This window comes from Chanodichthys erythropterus, chromosome 22 (assembly GCF_024489055.1).
Source record: "Chanodichthys erythropterus isolate Z2021 chromosome 22, ASM2448905v1, whole genome shotgun sequence".
Lineage (NCBI taxonomy): Eukaryota > Metazoa > Chordata > Actinopteri > Cypriniformes > Xenocyprididae > Chanodichthys > Chanodichthys erythropterus.
The window spans coordinates 19,679,076-19,703,449 of NC_090242.1; the positions used below are offsets into that span (position 1 = coordinate 19,679,076).

At 37.5% G+C, this 24,374-nt stretch overlaps 1 protein-coding gene across 4 annotated transcripts in view; it reads left to right on the forward strand.

Annotated features, from left to right (window-relative positions):
* The window catches only part of vav2 (vav 2 guanine nucleotide exchange factor), a 206,121-nt gene that overhangs the window by 171,006 nt on the left and 10,741 nt on the right, over positions 1–24,374 (forward strand). For 2 of the 4 annotated variants that reach the window (XM_067375592.1, XM_067375589.1), the window contains exons 7-17: positions 277–345; positions 1,877–1,977; positions 13,704–13,803; positions 17,144–17,239; positions 18,192–18,260; positions 18,455–18,541; positions 19,835–19,920; positions 20,028–20,160; positions 20,586–20,600; positions 22,598–22,707; positions 22,797–22,898. In XM_067375592.1, coding sequence (XP_067231693.1) covers positions 277–345; positions 1,877–1,977; positions 13,704–13,803; positions 17,144–17,239; positions 18,192–18,260; positions 18,455–18,541; positions 19,835–19,920; positions 20,028–20,160; positions 20,586–20,600; positions 22,598–22,707; positions 22,797–22,898 — 968 coding nt within the window. The remainder of the gene's footprint in view (positions 1–276; positions 346–1,876; positions 1,978–13,703; positions 13,804–17,143; positions 17,240–18,191; positions 18,261–18,454; positions 18,542–19,834; positions 19,921–20,027; positions 20,161–20,585; positions 20,601–22,597; positions 22,708–22,796; positions 22,899–24,374) is intronic. The other 2 variants (XM_067375590.1, XM_067375591.1) reach the window with 2 other exon arrangements.

Below are 24,374 nucleotides of genomic sequence, written 5' to 3' on the forward strand. Positions count from 1 at the left end.
GGTCAGTCACGGGGCAGAAATGTCAGGCACATTTCACAGGGTTGAATATATTTTTGAACAGCCTGCCCACAGCCACACTATAGTATCTGACTTTTATTTGTCAAAGACAAGTACCAAACCACAACAATGTTTAAGCAATCTTATTACATGTGTTTGATTGTATGTTTTGACTTTGAATACATTTTCATTTCTGAAATTCAGTTCTGATTTTTTTTTTTTTATGGCCTTTTTGTATTTGTGAGATTTTTTTTTTTTTCTTCTATTTTACATTTTTAGAATTATATGATCCCCCTGAAGCAAGTCTTACTGCCCCAGGAGATGGAGGCCATATTTGTGAATTTAGAGGTGAGTGATCATTTACTGTTCACATTTGTATTTTACGTTTATATGTTTTTTTACATTTTTCAGAATATATTTCTTATCAAGGGTTGTCAATAAAGTAAAAATGCACGGGCTGCACGATTTATCGCACAATACGAAAAATAACATTGAACTTCCTAGTGCAAATTAGTTCAAAGGATTTTTAGTGCGATTATCATTTTTATTTTTATTTTCCCCAGACTGTCAGTGAATTATGGCTCCAAATGCTAATCCATCTGAAAGCACTGTGAATTTGAGTCACTTATAATGTACATTGGAAAAAGTAACACACGTCAAACATCTTTCCAGATGTGAGAAGCATTTATTAACATCTTGTCCAACAAAAGACATTTAATAACGTTTTTATTCCAAACTCACTTCATAACAACAGTTGAGCATCCTTCTGTGAGATGGTGGCTTCTTACACAGAACAAGGAATATGGAGAAGCATTTACTACTGATCACAGAGCTATACAGCTCTGACAAGCTGCGCATGAAATAATTGCAGCCTTTGCCAATTTGCATGCGGTTTAATCGCAATAAATCGTGCAGCCCTAAAACCAATAATCAGGTAACAAGTGGGCGGGGCCATTATACAGACTGACAGAATAAGACATGTCACACAGAAACAAACAAAAGCCATGTGTAAAAGGCACATGGCAAACAAACACGAAAATAGCCATGTGCTCAGACAAACACTCAAGACAAGGCAGCAGAGCACATGGCAAACAAACATGACAGAAGCAATGTGCTCAGACAAACACCCAAAACATAAGACATAAGAGTTCACAGCCCAGAGAACACCACCAAATCCGTATGCTCACACAAGGACAAGACAAATAACATGAGTGTCAGGATCCTGTCACCAAACTAAAAATAAAACCAACCAAGGTGGCAGGATCCTGAAATTTATAAAGTTATATATTTGTTTGTTTTAAAAATAAAGTGCATTAAAAAAAATGTACAAACTATAATATAAAAAAGATATATAAAATATGCATCATAATATGCAAATAGCTGATATTGCCTATACTTTCAGATACATAAGAGCTTTGATAATACCAGCAATACCAGTGCATAGCAGAAACAGTTGCTGTATCTGTTCAATGGCCAACAAAGTTTATGACATTGTTCACCTCAAAGAGCGCTATATGGAGTGTATTGAGAGGGAATGCCTATTAACCATTGATCTCCTATGAAGTGAAGCGTCAGCTCAGCATTACTCCAGAGACATGTTACTTGTCGGTTGAGTTTTGTAAGGTGTTGTTCAAAGTTCAGATAATCACAATCAGTACCTTTGTTTCAATCCTGAATGAATCAGCATTTTTGAATGAATTGTTTGAGAAAAACTGCTAGCTAGTCAGGTTGAGCTCCTAAATTAACTTTTGGCAGTCCAGACATATAGGCAAAAACTTGTCTGACAGCAAGTGAATGTTCCTGAGGGGAATAAAATGTATGGCACAACAAACAGATAAATAATGCTTGGATGGATGTTAGCAATTCTTTGTTTCCACAGGATATCATCAAGGTCCATTTTGCTCTGCTGAGGGCCATTGATCTGACCATGGTGAGCGGGGGCAACGGCCTGGGAAAGATCTTTCTGGACTTCAAGGAGAGGTCAGTACCTTGACAGAGTATGTGGGTTTATCGCTGTCAGCTCTGTTATAACATCTCACCCTTTTGTCAACACCTTAAGCCTCTGTTGAGCTGAAATGACCTCAAGTGCCTCTTGAAGAAGGTAAGGTCTTGCTGCTGTCGACCACCCCCAAAAAAATCCATCACACCAGTAGGGCCTGACCACAGCAGCCCAGCTATTTTAAAATAAATCCTCATCAGAGCCCACAGGGCTTAGAAAGAAAATAGACCTGTCTGTAAGAGTCTGCTGCATTAGAGCTGAACACTTCCTGTTTTGAGTGCTCTTTTTGTCTCTTGTAGCTGCTGTATCAAAAATCAATAACCAGATAATATAGAATGTTTTAGCTACTCCATCCATGGTTGGATGACGGATACCCAGGGGATCTAGTAAAATCATAACACCATTTCTTCTGTATCTACCAAAGAATGAGGATTTAGCCAGCTGCTATACAGTCTCTTCCTTTTTACAGAATTTTTTTATTTTTGTTTTTTTAAACCCATAAAAACAGCTATGGGTTTAAAGAGCAGTATCTTAAAGAAAAAAAATCCCAAACATGAAAATTCTGTCATTTACTCACCCTCGTGTCATTCCAAACTTTTTCCAAACTAGGGTTAGTAAGCATTAGAGTTAGTAAATGAAGAGATTTGATGATGAATTTTCATGTTTGGGTGAACTCTTCCTTTAATACTGTACTCTAAGATACACAGCAGACTATATTAAAATGCAAATGAGCCACTCATATTCTCTCTGAAGTTTGAATGTGTGCAGCAGTACCTGGTGTACCCCAGGTCACTGGTCTGGGACCGCTGCTGATTCAGCTCAGTAATGTGCAATTTCCCTGCAGTTCCCTTTGGTTTGAGAAACACTGAGGCCTGACTAAATGACAGGCCCTGTAACAGTCAGCTTATTCTAGTAATGCTACACTACATTAAACTGTGCGTTATCAGGCATTACTAAGACCCTCCGAATCCATTTCTGTATAAGAGTTCTGTTCTTGCTGTACTAAGCACAATTGCTGATTTTTTTGTTTTTTGTTTTTTTAATCCCAACTGGGACCTACTTAATAAAACCAAGTAGGTGTATCACAAAATTATGACCTCCCTGCAATTAGAGTGTATGCGTCCTCAGAGATGAGAACTTTTGTCTAGTGTTCTGGTTTATTAAGCAGCCAGATGACCTTGCAGTAAGTTCTTAGAAATTAATGTTGCTAGAATTCTTAGATCATGATCTTTATGGATACAGCCTTTTCAAACACAAGCGTTATAAAAATTCTCTTTGTTATACATGCAGATTATGAGGAAGTCACCGTTATAATTTTACATGCGACCTTATGAAATTTTTGAAACTTTCAGAATCACAAAGATTATTTTAGGCTTGCTTCAGATGTAATTTATGTGTGATTGTAGTGTACTGTATATCTATGGGTTAAAGTTTATGTTTATTGAAAGTAAAGATAATAAGCTCCAAGCATAAATGGGATTAACACAAAATGAGGAAATCGATTGAAATAATCATCACTAGCAGTAAGCTTCCAAAATCACAGAGCAATAGTTCACCTAGAAATTTAAATTCTGTCAACTTTTACTCACCCTCATGCCATTCAAATCCCATATGACACAATAGAAGATATTGTGATACTAAGTGACCCAAACATCCTAGGTCCCATTTTCAAAATATCTTTGTGTTTCACAGAAAAAGTCATTTCATACAGGTTTGAAATTACATAAGGGTGAGAAAATTATTAAATTAACTTTTTGGATGAACTATGCCTTTAAGGGCACAAAGTATGGTTTCTTTATATTTTTCATTTTTTCTTATAGTCAGATCTATATTTTTTGCTTTTATTGAAATAACTTCATTACATTAATGTGTCGGTTTTGACTTCATGTTGACTAAAACCTTTAGTATGCTCTTTAAAGCATCCGCTTGTTCTAATGCACATTAAAGACTTTGTTCCTCTTTTATCTTCTTCTCTGCTGTAGACATCTAATTTAACCTCCGCCTGAGTACATCCATAGATATCTTATCTCTAATGTGGGTAAATGTTTTCTCCTGTTGAGAATTACGGTATAGGCACTAGATAGACTTTGTTCTGCATCAGATTCATTGAACATAGCAACTGCAGAGGGCATTTTCATTCTCACAGTGAGAGACTGATCTCTACATTACTGTGATGTAGGTAATGATAAGCTTCAGGTTCATTTTCAGTAATGGCAGCATGCTGTGACAAAAAAAAATCTCAATGTTCTGTAAGATTCAAACTTTTTTATTAGTCAAGTCATCTTTATTTATATAGCGCTTTTTACAATACAGGTTTTCAAAGCAGCTTCACAGTGATAATATTAATAATATTATATTATATAATAATTATATATTATATTATTAATAATTATATATTATATAATAATATTAACCCATTAACTGAAGCAAACACAGTTAGAATGTATTTATATGCTATTTAAAGTTGGTGAGGGGGATCGATCTAAAAAAAAAGCAAGGAAAAGAATAGGGATGGAGGAGACAGCCCTATTGTTTCCATTTGTCAGTTTGCATAGGTAATTGGCCCATTACAAGGCCCTTTCCTGAGCCCAGCGGGCAGCATCACGCAGAGTCGGCATGACAGCACCGCCTCTCTCGCTCGCACTCTTTTGTTTATATAATTCCGAGCCTGTCATTTCATTGAGCCAGTCTTCCGTGGGTGCTCACACTAACATGCACTTTGGCACGACATAGCAGCAGTGTGGCCCTGTTCTGACATGCATGGCCGTCTCTCTCTGTGCCTTATCACTACACTTTCTGCTTGATTTCTTTCTTACTTCACCTGTTTGCATGTCTATATATTCCATCACCATCAAAAATCTTATCTTATGCTCACTCACTGTGTCAATTCACTTTGAACTATCTAATTCTCAGACATTCTCGAAATATGGTCCGTACTTTGCAGGAAAAGTCAGTTAAACATCTTAATTGTAAAAAAGACAATACATTTGCAGAAGAGTGGGCGGCTTTTCTAAAAGTTTTTTTCTTCACAATGAAATCTGCCAGGATATATTTACATTTGGTGACATTAAGCATTAAACAACGCTGAGTATTTTTGGCAAATTATTCATTTCATTAAAGCAGGACTGCGTCATTCGCCTTTGCCATTTTTCATCTGATTGGCATGTTTCTCTTTTTCATTATGTGATGCATAGTCCCTCTCCCTTTCCTCTCAACAAAGAGAGAAATGGCCAGGGGATTTGGCCGTTGTGTGGCTGCTATCTTCCCCACCTCCGTCCATTGCTCCAAAAGCCCAGCTGCCTTTAATTAATTTTGTTATCTCCTCTTGTAAGTCCCCGTGACCTTTTGCGGCGCTGCGTTCCATAGAATTAAATAATTGAGAAGCTTTTCATAAGTTGTTGACACTGTGAAGGGCATATTGAAGAGCGAAAATACCATCTTGTTTCAAACTAAATTGGCATCCTGCTTTCTTAAGACGCTGACTCGAGAGTGCAAGGCAAATCACAGCTTTTAGACCACAGTAGAGGTTGTTAAACTCTGAAATTTTTTGATAGTTATTTCCAAACTAATTTAAGTTATAGTGCTGGAATGAGCTCAGAGTTACTGCAGAACATTATAAGTTGGTTTGCGTTGAGAATGAGCCACTATTTACTCCGTGCAGGCTGTTAAAGTGAAGGTGAGGGGTCTTCAATGCCTCATGTCAGAGACTATTACTTCTTTCACCGGCCTGTCACTTCCACTTTGCTTTGCATTTTGCTCGCCGGCCCCGGTCTTTTCCAATAGACAGATGGAAACTGGAAGGAGAGCGTCTATACCAAATTGTATTTTCTGTGAAATAACATGCATGACAGCTTTGCCATAATGAGAAACTTGGTGCGGCGGGCGATAGCCTCGGAAGAGAGATGAATTCAAAGAGCATGTGTTTACACAGCGATGGCAAAGGCTTTCACCCTGGGGAATATTCACACTTAAGCAACCCAGGGCTTTTTTCCCCACTCTCTCTCGCTTTCCATCTCGGTCACATCCCACTCTCACAGTCTGGAGTGCCAAAGGTGGTGGAAACCAGGATGAACTTCTGGAGAAGAGCCTGAATATCCTTGACTGTTTTGCCATTGCAGTTGCCAGGTTGTTGAATGTCTAAGCTTGGTTGGCATCACAAAGCCAACAAGACGGTGGCAACACAAATTGCAACATTTCTTTTTATTTCAGCACCTTTATCTTACAACTCTGATGCCTTTGGGAAAGTTGAGGCCAAGTGTTTAGCACTCCAAGCTGGATCAGTCAATGGAATTAGCTTCATAAAGAGCACATTCCTTGAGGTTACACTGCTGATGTGCATTGCTTCTGGTTGTTAATATGTTTCACTTCTACTACCAGTTGCATTTAAACACATAATTACTGGGTCATAAAAGAGTGATGTCCATTGCACACTAATGCATGTCCTGAGTACAACCCTGAATGAAAGAGCATTTTGAAAGAGCATAGCTTTCTAATCAAATCTGCTCGCTGAATGTGTATGCCACACTTCACCATATATTTTTAGTGCTTGTAAGAATTCTTTTCATCAATAATGTGATGTTAGCTAATTTAGTACCAGTAGATGCTTAGCACAGATGGACAAAGCATGGCCTGAGTGCTTGTCTGAAAGGACATCTATTAGATCACTGTGAATAGAGATGGTAGGGAAAAAAACACAGATACCCTTTTTGAAATATAATAGTACCTATTGGACATGGTTGAAAAGTTTTTTACTCATGTGCAGGGATTTTTTTAGTGATGGGGTTTTAGATACAGTTTTAATATATATATATATATATATATATATATATATATATATATATATATATATATATATATATATATATATATATATATATATATAATATACAGTGGTATAAAAAAGTATGTGAACCCCTTGCAGAATCTGTGAAAATGAGAATTATTTTAATAAAATAAGAGGGATAATAAAAAAATGCATGTTATTTTTTTATTTAGTACTGTCCTGAGTTAGATATTTTACATAAAAGATGTTTGCGTTTAGTTCACAAGACAAAACAATAGCTGAATTTATTAAAATAACCCCATTCATAAGTATGTGAACCATTGATTCTCAATACTGTGTGTGGTTACCTGATGATCCACGACTGTTTTTATGTTTTGTGATGGTTGTTCATGAGTCTCTTGTTTGTCCTGAGCAGTTAAACTGAGCTCTGTTCTTCAGAAAAATCCTCCAGCTCCTGCAGATTCATCAGTTTTCAAGCATTTTTGCATATTTGAACCCTTTCCAGCAGTGACTGTAGGACACACACACACACACACACACACACACACAGGGCTTGACATTAACTTTTTTTCAGCTGGTATGTACAGGTGGGCAAGGGGTGGGCAATATGCATAGTATGAGAAATTTCATATGTTATTTTTATTAGGCTATATAAAAAGAACAAAGATGCAAATTACAAATAGTAAATTTACAGATCCGATACAGTAGGTTTATTTAACATGTATACATTTATTTAACATCTTTTGTTTTTTGATTAATATTAATGACAGACAGGTATTTAATTGACCCTTCGCTGGGAGTTTGAGTGACACGCAATCTAACCAATCAGAACCCCGAATCCGCCATTTTGTCTGACAAAGCAGTCGAGTTAGAAGATTAACCTTGGTGGACTTAAATTGAAATCTTTCTGCGTTTGAAACAACATTCCTTCTCATGTTCATTCATGTTTATTTGATGCTATAAATGAACTAGTAGGAAGTGATGATCTATTTACGAGCCTCTTGAGCTGAGGCGGTACAGCAATCTGTCACGACACATTAATTATTTTTTATTAAACATTATTAAACATTTTTATTAAACGTTTTTTATTGTTTGAAGTTCTTAAAAAACTACACAGTTAGAAAGCTGGGACTTTGTTTAATATCATAAGTAACCTGCTTTGTCTTGACTGTCGACGTGTTTACGTCCACTTAAGCCATAACCGGCTGTATTCACGCGATAGCCTACTCCACACAATGGGCATTTTGACATCTGTGTGTGCGTGTATTTGACTATTCAGGCGCAAGGAGAACTGAGAGTGCTTCTGTTGTGTGTCATTCAGCACAATTCTGCCTATCCCGCCTTCACTAACAACAAGTTAATCGATAAAGAATTGTGATTGAATTGTAATTTTATGACACAACGAGCTTGGCTACCTTTCATTTGGCTGTAGGCTGAAATTATATTCAACCCACCAAAGTGGCTAGTTGGAGTGGCTCTCCTTCCCGCCACAGCTGAAGTCTACCCGCATTTGGCGGGTTGGCGGGTGTTAATGTCAAGCCAATGTGTGTGTGTATTATATATATATATATATATATATATATATATATATATATATATATATATATATATATATATATATATATATATATATATACTGTCAATCAATTAAAAATATATATATTTTATATATGATATTATATTGTATTAATTTCACATTTAATCTCCAAATTAATGTAGAAACAACATAGGAGATGGGAAATATACAGAAACTGGTATTTTAACACAATTTTGTGTGTTTTTGTCCACTCACGTGTGAAAGAGAAATCAATGCGGCGGGTGCTGTTTGAAGTGGCTTTCTGTGCACATGATCCGTGTGTGTCTGTCACACAGACAGGAGATTCACAGACGTGCGCCATTACCACACTGCGTTCTCTTTTGTGTCTTGTCATGTTTGAATGGTTTAAAAGCATTTTCATAAATAAGAGCGTGATCATATAATGTAACTCTAGCTAAAGGATGATGGGAAAAATGGATAAAATATAATGGAAAAAATTAAAATAACGGATAAAAATATTTTTAATGCGTTACATTTCTGGACCTTGAAAGTGGTGTTTAAATTGCTAAACAGCTCTCGGATTTCATCAAAAAATATCTTAATTTGTGTTCCGAGATGAACGAAGGTCTTATGGGTGTGGAACGACACGAGGGTGAGTAATTAATGACAATTTTCATTTTTGGGTGAACTAACCCTTTAATATTCACACATACTGCACCTTAAAATGATACCAAACTTGTGCTGAGATGAAGCAGCAGTCGTCGAGAAGCGAGTAGAGAAAAACTGCATTTTTCATGGACAAAGGAAAGGTACTCATCTCAAAAAAACATACAAATAAAGATACTTTTAGATGTTTAATTGCTATTTGAGGCTTGAACTTTTTTTAGTGAAAAACTCAAATTCGACCAAAATTGACATTTTTTACTAATTTTGCCCGTAGCTTGTAATTAGCCCGTGCACATTCCGACTCATTTCTCATCACGTTACCAATCAACTGTATGAAATGTAAGATGACCTTTGTAGGTCTGGGGTGGGGAAAATTAGTTTTTCCGTAACTAATTAAATAAATTAACTTGTTAAAGAGTTAGTTCACCCAAAAATTAAAATGCTGTCATTAATTACTCACCCTTTTTTGTTCCTCCATAGAGATCCAACACAACCACTTCAGTTCAGAAAGGTAGGAAAGACATCATTAAGGTACTCCATGTGACTCCAGTGGTTTAAGCTCAATTTTATGAAGTGACGCAAGTGCTTTTTTTGCGCAAAAAAAAAACATAATTTACCACTTTATTTACAAAATAATATTATCCAAAGTGTGTTCACACGAGAGCTGACAATGTTGCATGTGTCGTGGTGAACGCTCACACATGTGCGCTGTGTTGATGTTCGAATCTTGCTGCATTGTGTTGATGTGTTACAGATCAATATTTTCATAAATAAAGTGGTAAATTATGTTTCAGGTGTTTTTCAAAGAGAGCCACTTCACAGACGTGTGCCAGATCTGAGTTCTTTTTTGTATGTGTGTGTCTTGAATGGTTTAATAGCACTTTGTGCTTGAATGGTTTAATAGCACTTGAAGGAATGATACAGTGATCATATACTGTAGTGCAGCAAAGGATGACAGAAAAAAATGGATGTTGTGTTAAATATTTTTAACGTGTTAATGCATGCGATTTATTAATTCTTTTTAAAAATATGTTAACACGTTAAAACTATTTTTTGACAACCCTAATATATATGTTACTAATGTACTTCTACTAATTTCTCTTATAAATTGTTTTTTCCCCCTCAATTTTAAGCATTAATTATAGCCATTCAACAAAATAGTATGATTGAAAGCCATTATTTTTAACATCTAATTGGTTTGAAAAATACAACTTTTAATTTAAGTGAGCTTAAAACATAAAAAATGTGTGTCTTCACATAAACTATAAATTGAATATACACCGATCAGGTATAACATTTTGACCACTGACAGGTGAAGTGAATAACACTGATTATCTCATCATCACATCACCTGTTAGTCGGTGTGATATATTAAGCAGCAAGTGAACATTTTGTCCTCAAAGTTTGTGTTAGAAGCAGGAAAAATGGGCAAGTGTAAGGATTTGAGCGAGTTTGACAAGGGCCAAATTGTGATAGCTAGACGACTGGGTCAAAGAATGTCCAAAACTGTTGCTCTTTTGGGGTGTTCCTGGTCTGCAGTGGTCAGTATCTATCAAAAGTGGTCCAAAGAAGGAACAGTGGTGAACCAGCAACAGGATCATGGGTGGCCAAGGCTCATTGATGCACGTGGGAAGTGAAGGCTGGCCTGTGTGGTCCTATCCAACAGACGAGCTACTGTAGCTCAGATTGCTCAGGAAGTTAATGCTGGTTCTGATAGAAAGGTGTCAGAATACACAGTGCATCGCAGTTTGATGCGTATGGGGCTGCATAGCCGCAGACCAGTCAGGGTGCCCATACTGACCCCTGTCCACCACCGAAAGCACCAACGTGAGCATCAGAACTGGACCACGGAGCAATGGAAGAAGGTGGCCTGGTCTGATGAATCACATTTTCTTTAACATCATATAGATGGCTGCGTGCGTGTGCATCACTTACCTGGGGAACACATGGCACCAGGATTCACTATGGGAAGAAGGCAAGCTGGCCAGAGGCAGTGTGATGCTTTGGGCAATGTTCTGCTGGGAAACCTTGGGTCCTGCCATCCACGTGGATGTTACTTTGACACATACCACCTACCTAAGCATTGTTGCAGACCATGTACACCCTTTCATGGAAACGGTATTCCCTGATGGGTGTGGCCTCTTTCTGCAGGATAATGCGCCCTGCCACAAAGCAAAAATGCTTCAGTTATGGTTTGAGGAGCACAATAACGAGTTTGAGATGTTGACTTGGCCTCCAAATTTCCCAGATCTCAATCCAATTGAACATTTGTGGGTTGTGCTGAACAAACAAGTCCCCCACCACCACCACCGCACATTTTTGAAAGTGTCATATGCTCACCAAGGCTGCATTTATATATTAAAAATGCAGCACACAACATATTAATACACTTATTAATGTCACGCCCCATGATATATATAATGAGGCTAATAAATACTGAGGCATTGCAGCCTGTTCTTTACTTGACTAAAGATTCCTTTTTCATTATTCTTGCTTTGTTTCAAGTGTCCTGCGCTGAGCATGTCTCTCCCTTGCAGTCCTTTTTACGAGGCACCTGAAACATTTAATCTGGAAATTGCCTTGTAAAGAAGACCTTCATGTTCAATTATGTCTGTGACATCTGTTATTACAGCTAATTCCCGACACCTGCTCCCGCATTTTTAATATGCTGTTGAATGTGCTTTTTAGCTCATAATTGAGCGAGGCCACCATTAATCTCCATCAGTCCATTTCCATGAGGAACCAAGCCATCTCTCTTGTTCCAGATTAGCCTTTAATCAGGCCTGCTTAGCCCAAGGGCACGGAAGCCCAGACATTGAACAGAGCAGCAGGGGAGACCCCTTTTCAGTTCAAGACTACAGTTTCAGTTAGCTTTGCACTCTTTACAGTAGCGGGTGGCTCATGTCAACATATAGAGGTGAGGTTATAACACTTCATAGACCACACTTAATGAGCTGAATTTGATTTGATCATCCATTCATTCGACCCTATCCAGATGCAATTTGCCCTCATTAGTAGATAATCCAGTTTGGATTTAGATAAAACATATCTTAATTTGATCAGACCACTTATCTTTCTTATCTTTCTTTTTTGGGATTCTGGCAATTTATGGGGAAAATGGGATAACAGGCAGTTTATTTTTCTTATCAAGGAAAACTAAGCAATGACTATATCTTATAAAGTGAAACTGGCTTAACCAAGACCAGAATTAAAAGTCAGGCAACCCAAGAGTATCCAAGTGTTTGAGCATGCCAACTATGCCAGTGTCCTACTTAAATCAGAGGCAGAAATCTGTGCCACACGTGGTGCCATCATCTAGGCTAGATTACTTTGAGCTGCTTCCAGAATGTGTTGATCACTATCAGGAGTCCATTGTGCAATCTAATAAATGTGTCTTGATGTTCTCAGTGGCCCGAATTAACTTGTACACAATCCAGAATCCATCAAAATGCTTCACTCAGATTCATTCGATAAAGAGAGCACAACAGATGTAGTTCTATTATGAAATCATGTAACACCGACTGTCTGTTTATCACTTGTAGCATAGACTTTGTTTCTTTTGAATGATTTCAAAGATTCAAGTAAAAAATAAGATTAACCCAAAGATAGTTGAAACTTCTTTCATCATTCTGACATGATGACAATGTTGTTCCAAACCCCAATTAATTTATTTATATGCAAATCGTGTTTTCCATATAATGTAACTATTTTATTAATATGATGAGACTGAGTACTAAGGCTGTTTCTCAATTCTAAGAATGCAAAAAACAGACTTACATTTTAATGGAGACCAGTCTTGCCAGACTACCTTGAAAGAACGAAGTCTGAAGGGCACGAGGACACAGAACGCATCTTTGTGAGAACTGAGATGTGCTGTGATCTTGTTGCTCAACTGAGCATTCAGCACATATTAGGCAGTGGGACCACACCATCCATCCATCCATCCATAACATCATAGATGTCATAATCTATTACAAAATGTACTTAAATTATTGTTTTTATTTGATGTATTTTTATTTCACATGAGTGTTTGTATAAATGAATATGTATATTTAATGTTTGGGTTATGACATATTGACATATTTTGAGTATTGGAAATGTACTTTGAAGAGTAATGATGATGAAGTAGTAGGAGAACACAAGGATGCAAGATCTTTTAAAGGGATCTCCTGGTGTTAAGACTTGTATGGCTTAATATAACGTAAATGATGTCTCTTACTGAAATATGTAGTAGAAAACCCATGAAAGATTTACGTTATTTAACAAAATCCATAACATATTCCACAACTTCCCAATCTTTTCTCCTCTTCTTATCGCTAGTAAAGCTGTAAAGACTTACGTCGCTTCTCTTGTGGCTCATCGACTGAAAATTACAACCAAAAGCTGCGCAATGTGGCATCGTATATTATATTCCAAGTTGTGTTGCAGTAAAAATAGTCATATAGTAATGTAAGTAGCTGACAGAGTGCAGCCATCTGACGTCATCGACATAGAATGCAAACAAAATGGTGCTCCATTGTCCAAATATGTTATGGATTTTTTAAAATAACGTCAATCTTTCATGGGTTTTCTACTACATATTTCAGTAAGAGACATCATTTATGTTATATTAAGCCATACAAATCTTAATACCAGGGGATCCCTTTAAGAACCCAAATTGAGAAACGATCTGAATGTCATCATAGGTGCATTGTATCAATCTTTTGATTTTTCTTTTGTAGACTGCTCATCTATGGCCAGTACTGCAGCCATATGGAGAATGCTCAGAAGACACTGGATGAGCTGATTGCCACACGAGAAGATGTCAAGTGTAAAGTGGAGGTAGGCTCTTAATATAATCAGACCCCTCCGTTGATATTAATGTATGGTACACAGATGCTATTTAGTAGTGTCAATAAGTAGAAGTGCTTGAATTTGAATAGTCTAATATTGTATATTTTAATGTGTTTTAATGCTCATTATTACAATTAATGGCAAAAGGAATGTTTGGAAATGTAAACTGATATTTCCTACTGACACATTACAGCAAAAGATATAAATAATAAATAATGTGTGTGTGTGTGTGTGTGTGTGTGTGTGTGTGTGTGTGTGTGTGTGTGTGTGTGTGCGTGTGTGCATATATATAATATATATATATATATATATATATATATATATATTCAATTCAATTCAATTCAAAACTTTATTTCAGACTCATAAAAGGTCCATAGAATAAAACATTTAAAACAATACAAAGAGACAATAACAATATAACAACACAGTACAATAGTAAATCAGGAAACGTATAAGTACTTTCTCCAGTGTCTCCAGAGCTCAGAGCTAAATCTGACAGTGCTCTGCTCAGGCATTGTTAAAACATTTATATTGTGTGAGAGCTCAAGGCGCTTCATAAATGTATACACAAAATTCCGAATCACCGCACTTAGTGTGGGAACATTATTTTGAACAAATAACAGACTGGCACTTGTCCATCGAGGGACCTTTAATAACATGCGAAGTGCATCATTATATGCAACCTGCAACTTCCTATATTTACTTTTACTGAAACTGAACCACAAATGGGCAGTGTAGAGCAGTGTACAGTATATATATACATACACACACACACAAACACACACAGATGAGCAGTCACTGTGAATATCGGTGATCAGTTCCTAACAAGGCCACATATTAATATTAAGATCTGTAGATCAGATGGTAAGCAAACAATCAGTTCTAGTAATCAATGTGTTGGATGAAGGAGAAATGGGCAGTAATAAAGATCTGAGAGACTTTGACAAGGGCCAAATTGTTATGGCAAGGCGACTGGTTCAGAGTATGTCTGAAACGGCAAGGCTTGTTAATTGCTCTAAGTCAGCAGTGGTGAGAGTTTACCAACAGTGGTCCAAGCAGGGACAAACAACAAACCGGCAACAAGGTGTTGGGCACCCAATACCCATTGATGCACGAGGGCAATGAAGGCTATACCGTCTGGTCCGAGATGGGACAAAATTTTAATGACGGTTATGGTAGGAATGTGTCAGAACATGCAGTGTGCATGGGGCTGCGTAGCTGCAGACATGTCAGAGTGCTTATGATAACCCTTTCCACCGTTAAAAGTGAGCATCGGAGCTGAACCTTGGAGCAATGAAGATGTCTGGTCCGATAAGTCCGGTTTTCTTTTACATCAAGGGGTTGGCCATGTATGGGTGTGCTGTGTACCTGGGGAAGTGATGGCAACAGGATGGAACTTGGGACACCAGTGGAGGGATTGTGATACTCTCGGCAATGTTCTGCTGGGAATCCCTTGGTCTGGCCATTCATGTGGATGTAAATTTGATACATGCCACCTACCTAAACATTGTTGCAGACCACATACATGCCTTCATGACAATGGTGTATATATCTTATATATATCATTTGAATTCAAACTTTTATCATTTTTCTTCTTTTTTCTTTTTTATTTTTTAAAGTTTGAAACCTCAAGAAATGAATCATGCTCAAAATCTACTAAACAATGTGCAGGTTTCACAATGTATTTCTCATCAGTCAGTGAAGTGTGCTGAAGCAGAGACACTGCACAAAGAGACTCTTTTTACAGCTCTTTCTCCCAGAGACCGCTCCAGTGGTCAGCCCCAGCACAGTGTTCGCTCCCAGCAGACTGCTGTTGACAGTTTTGGGACATGAACTAATTTTGCTCTCTGCTAATGCTGTTCAGGATGCAAAGACTACAGGGCTGTTTTGTGCCTGCCAGTTTGATGCAGTGTGATTTACTTTAATGACTTCAAAAATAAATACTGGCAAGAGAAGCCATTATTTCCAGGCGGGATTAGAGAAGATTACAGATGAAATCACAGCTACCACAATTGTGGACACACTTGTTGACAAATTCACATAATTATCACCCTGTTATCTCACACACAAGAAGGGGTCTGTAATCTGGTATAGTCCATTCAGAGCGCAGTTACAAGACCTCTTGGAAAGAAACGAGAGCCTCTTATAGTGGATTAGTCTGAGATCCTTCATCAGGAGGGAAGTGGAGTCATTCATAGTCATGGAGATGATGAACCTCTTCCTCAGTCCATTCTGAATGTCAACCGTGACATTTGAGTTGTCCGTCCTCCTTGCTTATTTGTCACATAAGAACAAGGAGATTAAAAATGAAGAGATTAACACATAAAGTGAAGATCACTAATCCACCATGCAGAGGAAAAGATAACATGTTTTACAGTTTATACACTGTAGACAACATGAAATAAATTTTTGATTTAAAAAATTATGTTTCCACCTCAGAGTAGGAAAAAAAGATAATTGTGTTTAATATATGAAATGGTCACGTTGTGAGATATAAAGTTGCAATTATGAAAATATAAAGTTGCAGTTGTAAGATAAAAATTCACATTTTTTAATTTATTTTATAAACTGGTTTCCATAGTATACGCTATTCTATTACAAAGAAAAAACAAATACCATAACCATTAAAGGGTTAGTTCACCCAAAAATGAAAATTATGTCATTAATGACTCACCCTCATGTCGTTCCAAACCCATAAGACCTCCGTTTATCTTCAGAACACAGTTTAAGATATTTTAGATGTAGTCCGAGAGCTTTCTGTCCATCCATTGAAAATGTATGTACGGTATACTGTCCATTTCCAGAAAGTTAATAAAAACATCATCAAAGTAGTCCATGTGACATCAATGGGTTAGATAGAAGCATCTAAAATACATTTTGGTCCAAAAATAACAAAAACTACGACTTTATTCAGCATTGTATTCTCTTCCGGGTCTGTTGTTCATCTGGGTTCACGACTCTGGTTCAGTGAACCTGCAGCGCACTGCTGACGTAAGACGCTGCTGACGTGTTATCTGGTGCGCCAGAGTTTCTTTTACAGTCTGAGGAAGATGCATGCTGTATTCAAGCTATTTTTTTAAAATGGTGCATAAGTGTGCATGTCGCGGATGTCCTAATCGCCAAAAACAACGACGCATTACCAACGCCGACAGATGAAAGGATTCAGTGGAATCAATTCAATGGAATCAATTCAGTGGAATCAATTCAATGGAAAGGATTCCGGAAGAGAAGACAATGCTGTATAAAGTCGCATTTTTTTTTTATTCTGTATTTGTTCTGAGTTTCCTTTTAAAAACTGTTCACCTGTTGCAACAAACTTACTTTACAGGAGTGTACCATGAAAGTCCAGGAGGGGAAGTTCAAACTGCAGGATCTTCTGGTTGTCCCTATGCAGAGAGTGCTTAAATACCACCTTCTGCTTAAGGTGAGACCCTCTCCACATCATCAACAATATTATGAGCTCATCTGTCACTGTGTTTAAGAAAAATTAAGGAACCTGTTCAGCTTCCATTTATTCTGGTCTGAAGTTTGAAAGCAGCAGAACAGCACCTCCTGTGAACCCCAAAACCTAATAAAACATTCAGATCATTGTGCCTCATCCAACTAGACCCATGTGGCTCTCCACTCTGCCCAGCCACTGCTAATAGAGATCATGTATAAAACAGGACGCCCTGCATGATACAAACCATCATTAATTCACAACACACATTAATAATGGATGTGGAAAGAAAGAGTGTAACGTGACTGACGGGCAGGATATAGGGAAGTGAGCATTGGGAGGTGGATACAGTGACACTGTTTAAATCAGCCATGCTTAAATCATATTATCCGCACCCCATTTCATACTCCAATCCCCCCCACACCCGGAACGCGATTTCTACCAAATTTTCTACACCCCACTCTCCAGGACGCAATTTCACCCCTGCCCCCGCGGAGGTCTGTGCACGTCACAGCTCTGTGTGCATCTTTGTGTATTTCTTTCCAGTTAAATTATATGCTAATACAGTATATCATGCATATTCACAAGTTTCTTTGCACGTCTTTGTTGCAGTCTATGTGAGAGTGTGCGTGTACAGTATGTGTGTGTGCAGAGAGGGAGGGAGAAAGAAAGCTTGTTTTCCATTGATAATAAAAGGTAATTTAGTGGAAAAAACATGGAAATAGTTTGTCATATTTATTCGCTTGGTCAGTGTCTTTGCATTTACTGGAATAATTGCACACCTAAGAATGTCATTTATTTATTTATTCGTTTGGCAGCTTTGGAGGACAATTTACTATTAAAATAATGTCTTTTGGAGTAAAATATCACCTGGATATGTCATCATGCAATTCAAAATTCTCTATGCTTGACTTGTTATTATGCTGTGTGTCCACAGGAGTTAGTAAGTCACTCTATGGACCGGCCGGAGAGGCAGCAGCTTAAAGAGGCACTAGAAGCCATGCAGGTGTGAACTCTAATACAACCATCATATACATCTTAATATCCCCATACAATGTTTGATGTCGGTAGTTGGTTTGTAATATAATTATACCCTAAAGATCTTTTATTTGTAAGAATCTCTGGGACTTTGTATTTTGGAGGACAAGTGGCTTGGTGTTTTTATCTGAGTGTCTTGCCTTTGTTTATCTGTCTTCAAAGGACCTGGCCATGTACATCAATGAGGTGAAGAGAGACAATGAAACACTGAAGAAAATAAGTGAATTTCAGAGCTCAATAGAAAATCTAGTAAGTGTTCATGAAGTTGTGCGATACACTGGCATAATCAATGCAGACATGGTGCACACGTTAAAGCTTGGCCAGTAATAATTCATTTTATGACCCTGTTTGATTAAAAGATGGGCCTTATTTACCTGTACATTACATTTTCCATGTGTACTTATTTCCAGTTAAATGCTGTGCTAATATCTCATGCATATTCAATGGCCAACTTACTGTTGTGTGTGTTCTGTTGGAGTACTTCAAGTTGCATGTAATATCAATGCTGAGAACATCACAGCTGGTATCAGAATTTTGGTATTGACTTAAAGCTAATTCATAGTATTAGGTCACAGATAGCTTTTATGAGGATTGCAAAAATCAGGTTGGACCCTCTATTGTGTCATTTAAAAGAATTATGATGTCTGAGGTTGTGCACATTTTAGCATGCTGGCCAATTCCTCTTTATCCCCAAACATTTAGTTGTTTACAAGCCTCCACCTGCCCCCCATCTGTCACTACTGTTCAGTAAAATAAATCCTGAAAGCCTCCAGGCCACAAGCACAGGATGTGTTTAGGACTGTGTTTAAAGGGATTGAAATCAGTGTATTCTCTCTCAGTAGCTAATGTAGGAGTTAGTATCAGCTCTGGTTTATTTATGTGAGGGTCTGTGCTGCAGATGATGCCTGCAGCTAAACATCAATGAGCCAATAAGGCATGCCACTTACAGACAAAAGACATTCACTGTGAGCTTTGCCATGCCTTTAATAGCTTATATTATAGCAACAACTGTAGCAATACTTTAATATCTTTTATTTTAAGATTTTATGATACTCTTATGTTTATACAGTACAGTTTATGTATATTATACAGTATATTATGCAGGAAAAAAAAGATATTGCAAAAAAAAAAAAAAAATGCACACAGATGGAAAGAACACATTGTCATTCCAGTTGAAACCTACCAATATAAATGTTAACTGTCAATTCATCAGTGACTGATTCACAAAAAAGAATCTACAAACAAAACTGACATGCAAAAATGTATCTAAACCAAAACCTTTGACATGCTTGCAAAACAAAGTTTTTTAGTAAAAAGTATATCCGTAGAACTATCCATTTGACAGACGGGCAGTATTTGAGAAATCTGTCATTTTTGCAATTCCATTTTATGTAATAAGATACTAAATTCTTTGTATACTGGAACTAGTGATGCTTGGATGTAGTGTATGTCACAAAGTAATGTTTGAAATTCCTCAAGCCTTTATGTCAATATAAATGTAATAAGTGTTTGTGTGCGTGTGTGCGCACATGTGATTCACAGCAGGTGAAGCTCGAGGAGTACGGTAGGCCAAAGATAGATGGAGAGCTTAAAGTGTGCTCTATAGTTAACCGGACCAAACAAGACAGGTACGACTGCACTTTCATTATATGTTTTCATATGCAACAATAAAAATGGTTCTTGACCTGTTCTGCTACAAAACAGATTATCTTTTTTTTCTGTTTTCTGTACCTAGATACATCTTCCTATTTGATAAAGTTGTGATTGTTTGCAAGAGAAAAAACTATAATTATGAGTTAAAAGAGATCATCGAGCTTCACTTTTACAAGATGTCCGATGACCCCATGAATAACCGTGATATGAAAAAGGTGAGAGGCCTTTGATTCACCAGCCATTGGGCCTGTTTAAGAATAACTATACCCGATTTTACTGCTTCATTCAAATTGATTACGGCCATGATCTTTATGTATTGTGTTTTAAACTTGCAAATGCAAATGGACTGATCTGATTTTTTTTTTTTTTTTGCTTGGTGAACGGCACAGATAGACTGCATTCATTATATACTTGTCCTTGAATGTTAAAGCATGATGCTCATAAATTCAACCAATCAAAGATGATGCACTGCCCTCTTCTGTGGTCTAGCTTGTGTGTAAATCCAGAGAAGCCTATGCATTCTCCATGAATCTAACAATCAGGATTTTTTGCATGTATGTGAGAATGCATGTGTAACAGGGTGTCCCTCTCTTTCTCTCTTGTTCTCTCTCCGCCTTCAATCTCTTTGCATGCCTACCAGTCAAGTGGGAAAATGGTAAGCTGAATGCTCATGTTCTCTAAGCATTGAGTTGCTGTTATTGTGCCTTACACTTGTGTGATGTTGTGATCTGTTTTCTGTCATCTCAAGAGATACACAGCAGCTTTATGCTCCCAGAATTGAATCAGCTGTTTTTACAAATCAATTTGATTAAGATTTTTCCAAAGATGTGCTGCAGAATCCATTGAGATGCATTTTTCAAAGTGTAAGTTCTTTTTTACTTGACACAGCATCTAAAAGACCCCATGAAGTCAAAATGAGTCTGCATCTATTAGCTTTGAGATGTATGCTAGTCCAGCAAAATTAAATTAACTTTTAATGTAATTGTTTTGGGTCAATAGGATTTTTTAAAAGAAATTAATACTTTTATTTATTGCTAATATAATGTCACAGAATTCAAATAATTGCTGTTCTTTTGAACTTTTTATTCATCAAATAATACTGAATAAAAATCCATCTACTTTCTACTATGATAACAAGAAATGTTACTTCAGCACCAAATCAGCATATTAAAATTATTTCTGAAGGATCATGTGGAGCTGAAGACTGGAGTAATGGCTGCGGAAAATTCAGCTTTGCCAAATTAAATTTTTAAAAAATTATTTAAAAAAAAAAAAAAAAGGAAAGTAACGTGTAGCAAAGTATGGTGTCCCATGCTCGGAATTTGTGCTCTGCATTTCATGAACACACACCCAGGGCAGTGGGCAGCCATTTTTGCTGTTTGCCTCAGTTGTGGGTTATGAGAATGGAAGAGAGCACTGCTCATTCACTCCCCCACCTACATTTCCTGCCAGTACCGAGACTCGAACCCGTGACCTTCGGGTTACAAGTCTGACTCTCTAACCATCTGGCCACATCGGTGCCCCAAAATATTTATCAAATAAAAAAAAAGACCCCAAACATTTGAATGGTAGTGTAAATGCATTTAAAATAATTGATGACTTATCCTGCACTACAAGATTTTTATTCAGAGAAATTCTTTCTAGAATGAGAATAAGGATCTTAATAATGCTACAGACAAGCAAGCGACAAATCGTTGTTTGCGGCCTAATGCATTTAAAGGCTTTTGGCTATTTTCAAAAACAGGAGACGAGCAAAAATGTCCCACCCCCAAACATCCTGCTTCAATAGGGAACTCGTCAATACAGAAAGAAAACAAGCGAATTCATGTAATCATCATGTAATAATCGCAGCATTTTTTGTAACTTTCCACATGGCTCCGCTTCCGAAGATGCACGACTAGTAGCAGCTTTACTTGGCTGCTGGCTCTAACGTTAACCTAAATATTTGTGCGCTATTATTAGGCACACACTCGTGTTCGTGGAGGCTAAAGTATTAACAAGCTTACTGCGTGATGAGGAGCCGGTGCATTCACTTGTCTTTTTTCCTGACAGCAGCGGAAACAACTTTAAATGCTTCCTCAGTTTTGTTTAGACATATAAGAGTAATACATCATTCAAAACTGTAAAGTCTACTTTTATTTGTGTAAACTCATTACAACAACAAAATGTTGTGCTTTTGTAAAATAAAGAAACAGGATGCACTTTTGCCGTCTCGGTTTCCATGAACTGGAGCGGGTCACCAAAATGAATCGAAACTCCACGTATAGGCTACTTGCCTCACAGACATGAGACATATATCTATAGAAAGCTTGGAACTGCAGACATGGCGACTCGGCATCATCATCTTCATCTTTGCAGCCAACACTGACTCATAAAACATTTATTAAGTGATTGCGCTGGTGCCAACATGTCTTAATAAGCGTGCTAATACTTCAGCTTCAACACTTCGCACAAACACTTAGATATGTGCCTAATAATAGTGCACATTTAACACACATTAACGATCCATCCCTCACGGACTATGTGACTTTGCCAAAAAAAAAAAAAAACGGATATGTGAACAACCCGAAAACATTTTCAATCCATTGCTGCTTTCTCTCTGCTTTTCCTCATCATCCCTCCCTCCATCAACTTTCTTCTTTCCACCCTTAGTGGTCCTATGGCTTCTACCTGATCCATCTGCAGGGGAAACAGGGCTTCCAGTTCTTCTGCAAGACAGAAGACACCAAACGCAAGTGGATGGAGCAGTTTGAGATGGCCATGTACGTTAGTACTGCACCGGTGTCAAAATTACACAGTATTTTTCTCTTTGATCACCGTATCACAAATGTGCAATCATTCATCCACACAGGTCAAACATCAAACCCGAAAGAGCCACTGCCAACCAGCACAACTTCCAAATGCACACGTTTGAAAAGAACACCAACTGCAGAGCCTGTAAAAAGCTGCTGAGGTGAGGGCTCTCACACACAACCACCACTTCTCGCTGGATTACAGAGGCAGCGCAGTGGACTGAAACGGGCTACGACCCATGTTACTAGGCTACTGGTCTGACCTCTATTACATGAGCTGCTTCGCTGATTGGCTGTATTGACTCGTGTGAAATCATACTGCACTGACCTAAATTTGCCACCCTGCAGCGCAGGTCAGTGTGCACATTGGCTGCTAATTATAACGGCTCCATGTTTCAATCTGTGTGCAAACTGGCCTGGGATTTGTTTGGATGTTGAATGTTGCCACTTAGTTGTACCAATATATGGAGTCACATTGAGTGATTGTTGGGGCTGTATTAATGCATAAGTTGGCTTCCAAAGCCAAGCATCACTTTTTCAATGGCTCATGCCTAGAATTTAAACAAGCTTTTAAGTATTACATTTCAGTGTGTATCTTGTGCCGCACTGTTTGTGCTACGGACATGAACGATACCTCAAATTGTGCTGCTTGTTGAATCATAAGTAATCAAATGTGTAGCCCCACGGATGATAAAATTGCAAAAAAAGCATATAATTGCATTAAAGTCAGGACCAGAACATCATGTACTTTAGATGCTACACACACATTTGGTTTCCATATTTACTGTAGGACTAATTGTCCATACTATCAAGTGATACATCTGATCTGTTTCAGATAGTGTCATCAGTATATGGTGTATCTACCTCGACTGCAGAACACAGTATGATAACTGTTGAACTTCACTGTAATTTGCATGCATTTTAAATATATACATTTTATTACTGAAATGCCGGGGAGTATTTACAAAACAATGTTTCATCACTGCTTTACCATTACAGTGATAAAGTTTTAAAATGTATTATTGTCCTATACAATTATATACATTAAATATATAAGCCAAGCAGCTTTATGTTTACCTAATTTCCGCTAATTTCCAATATGTTAAAATGACACATCATTTTGAGATAAAAAAAGAAAGACAGAAAACCATTTCAATCAAATCATAAATAGGATATTATTTAACTACTATATAATTAAATATGAATTTATTATTATTATTATTATTCAAAGCATACAACATTTAATTTACAGCAGACAATCATTCGACTGACCACGTTATGCCAAGTTTAACGAGCTCGCCGACAGGTTGGGCTGTGATCGGGAAAATCAGCAAGTGATCGGCGCACGCCGATCTTTATGTGTGAACTACCCAACGTAGGTAGTTCGCTGTCGCGTCGCCAACACCTCGCAGATGCCTGACAAATATCTAGCATGCTAAATATCTGAAGCTGTCGGCCGACTCGTGTCACTGTGGTGTCGCTACAGCCAATAAAATATACAATGATGTCTATGGAAGCTGCAATAACAATCCATTCATATATAATTTGCCGATGTTTATTCATATCAGATACACATTGTGTAAGCAACTATAAAGCTCACTCACTCTATTGTTCTCCCAGTTCACTGGCCACATGTA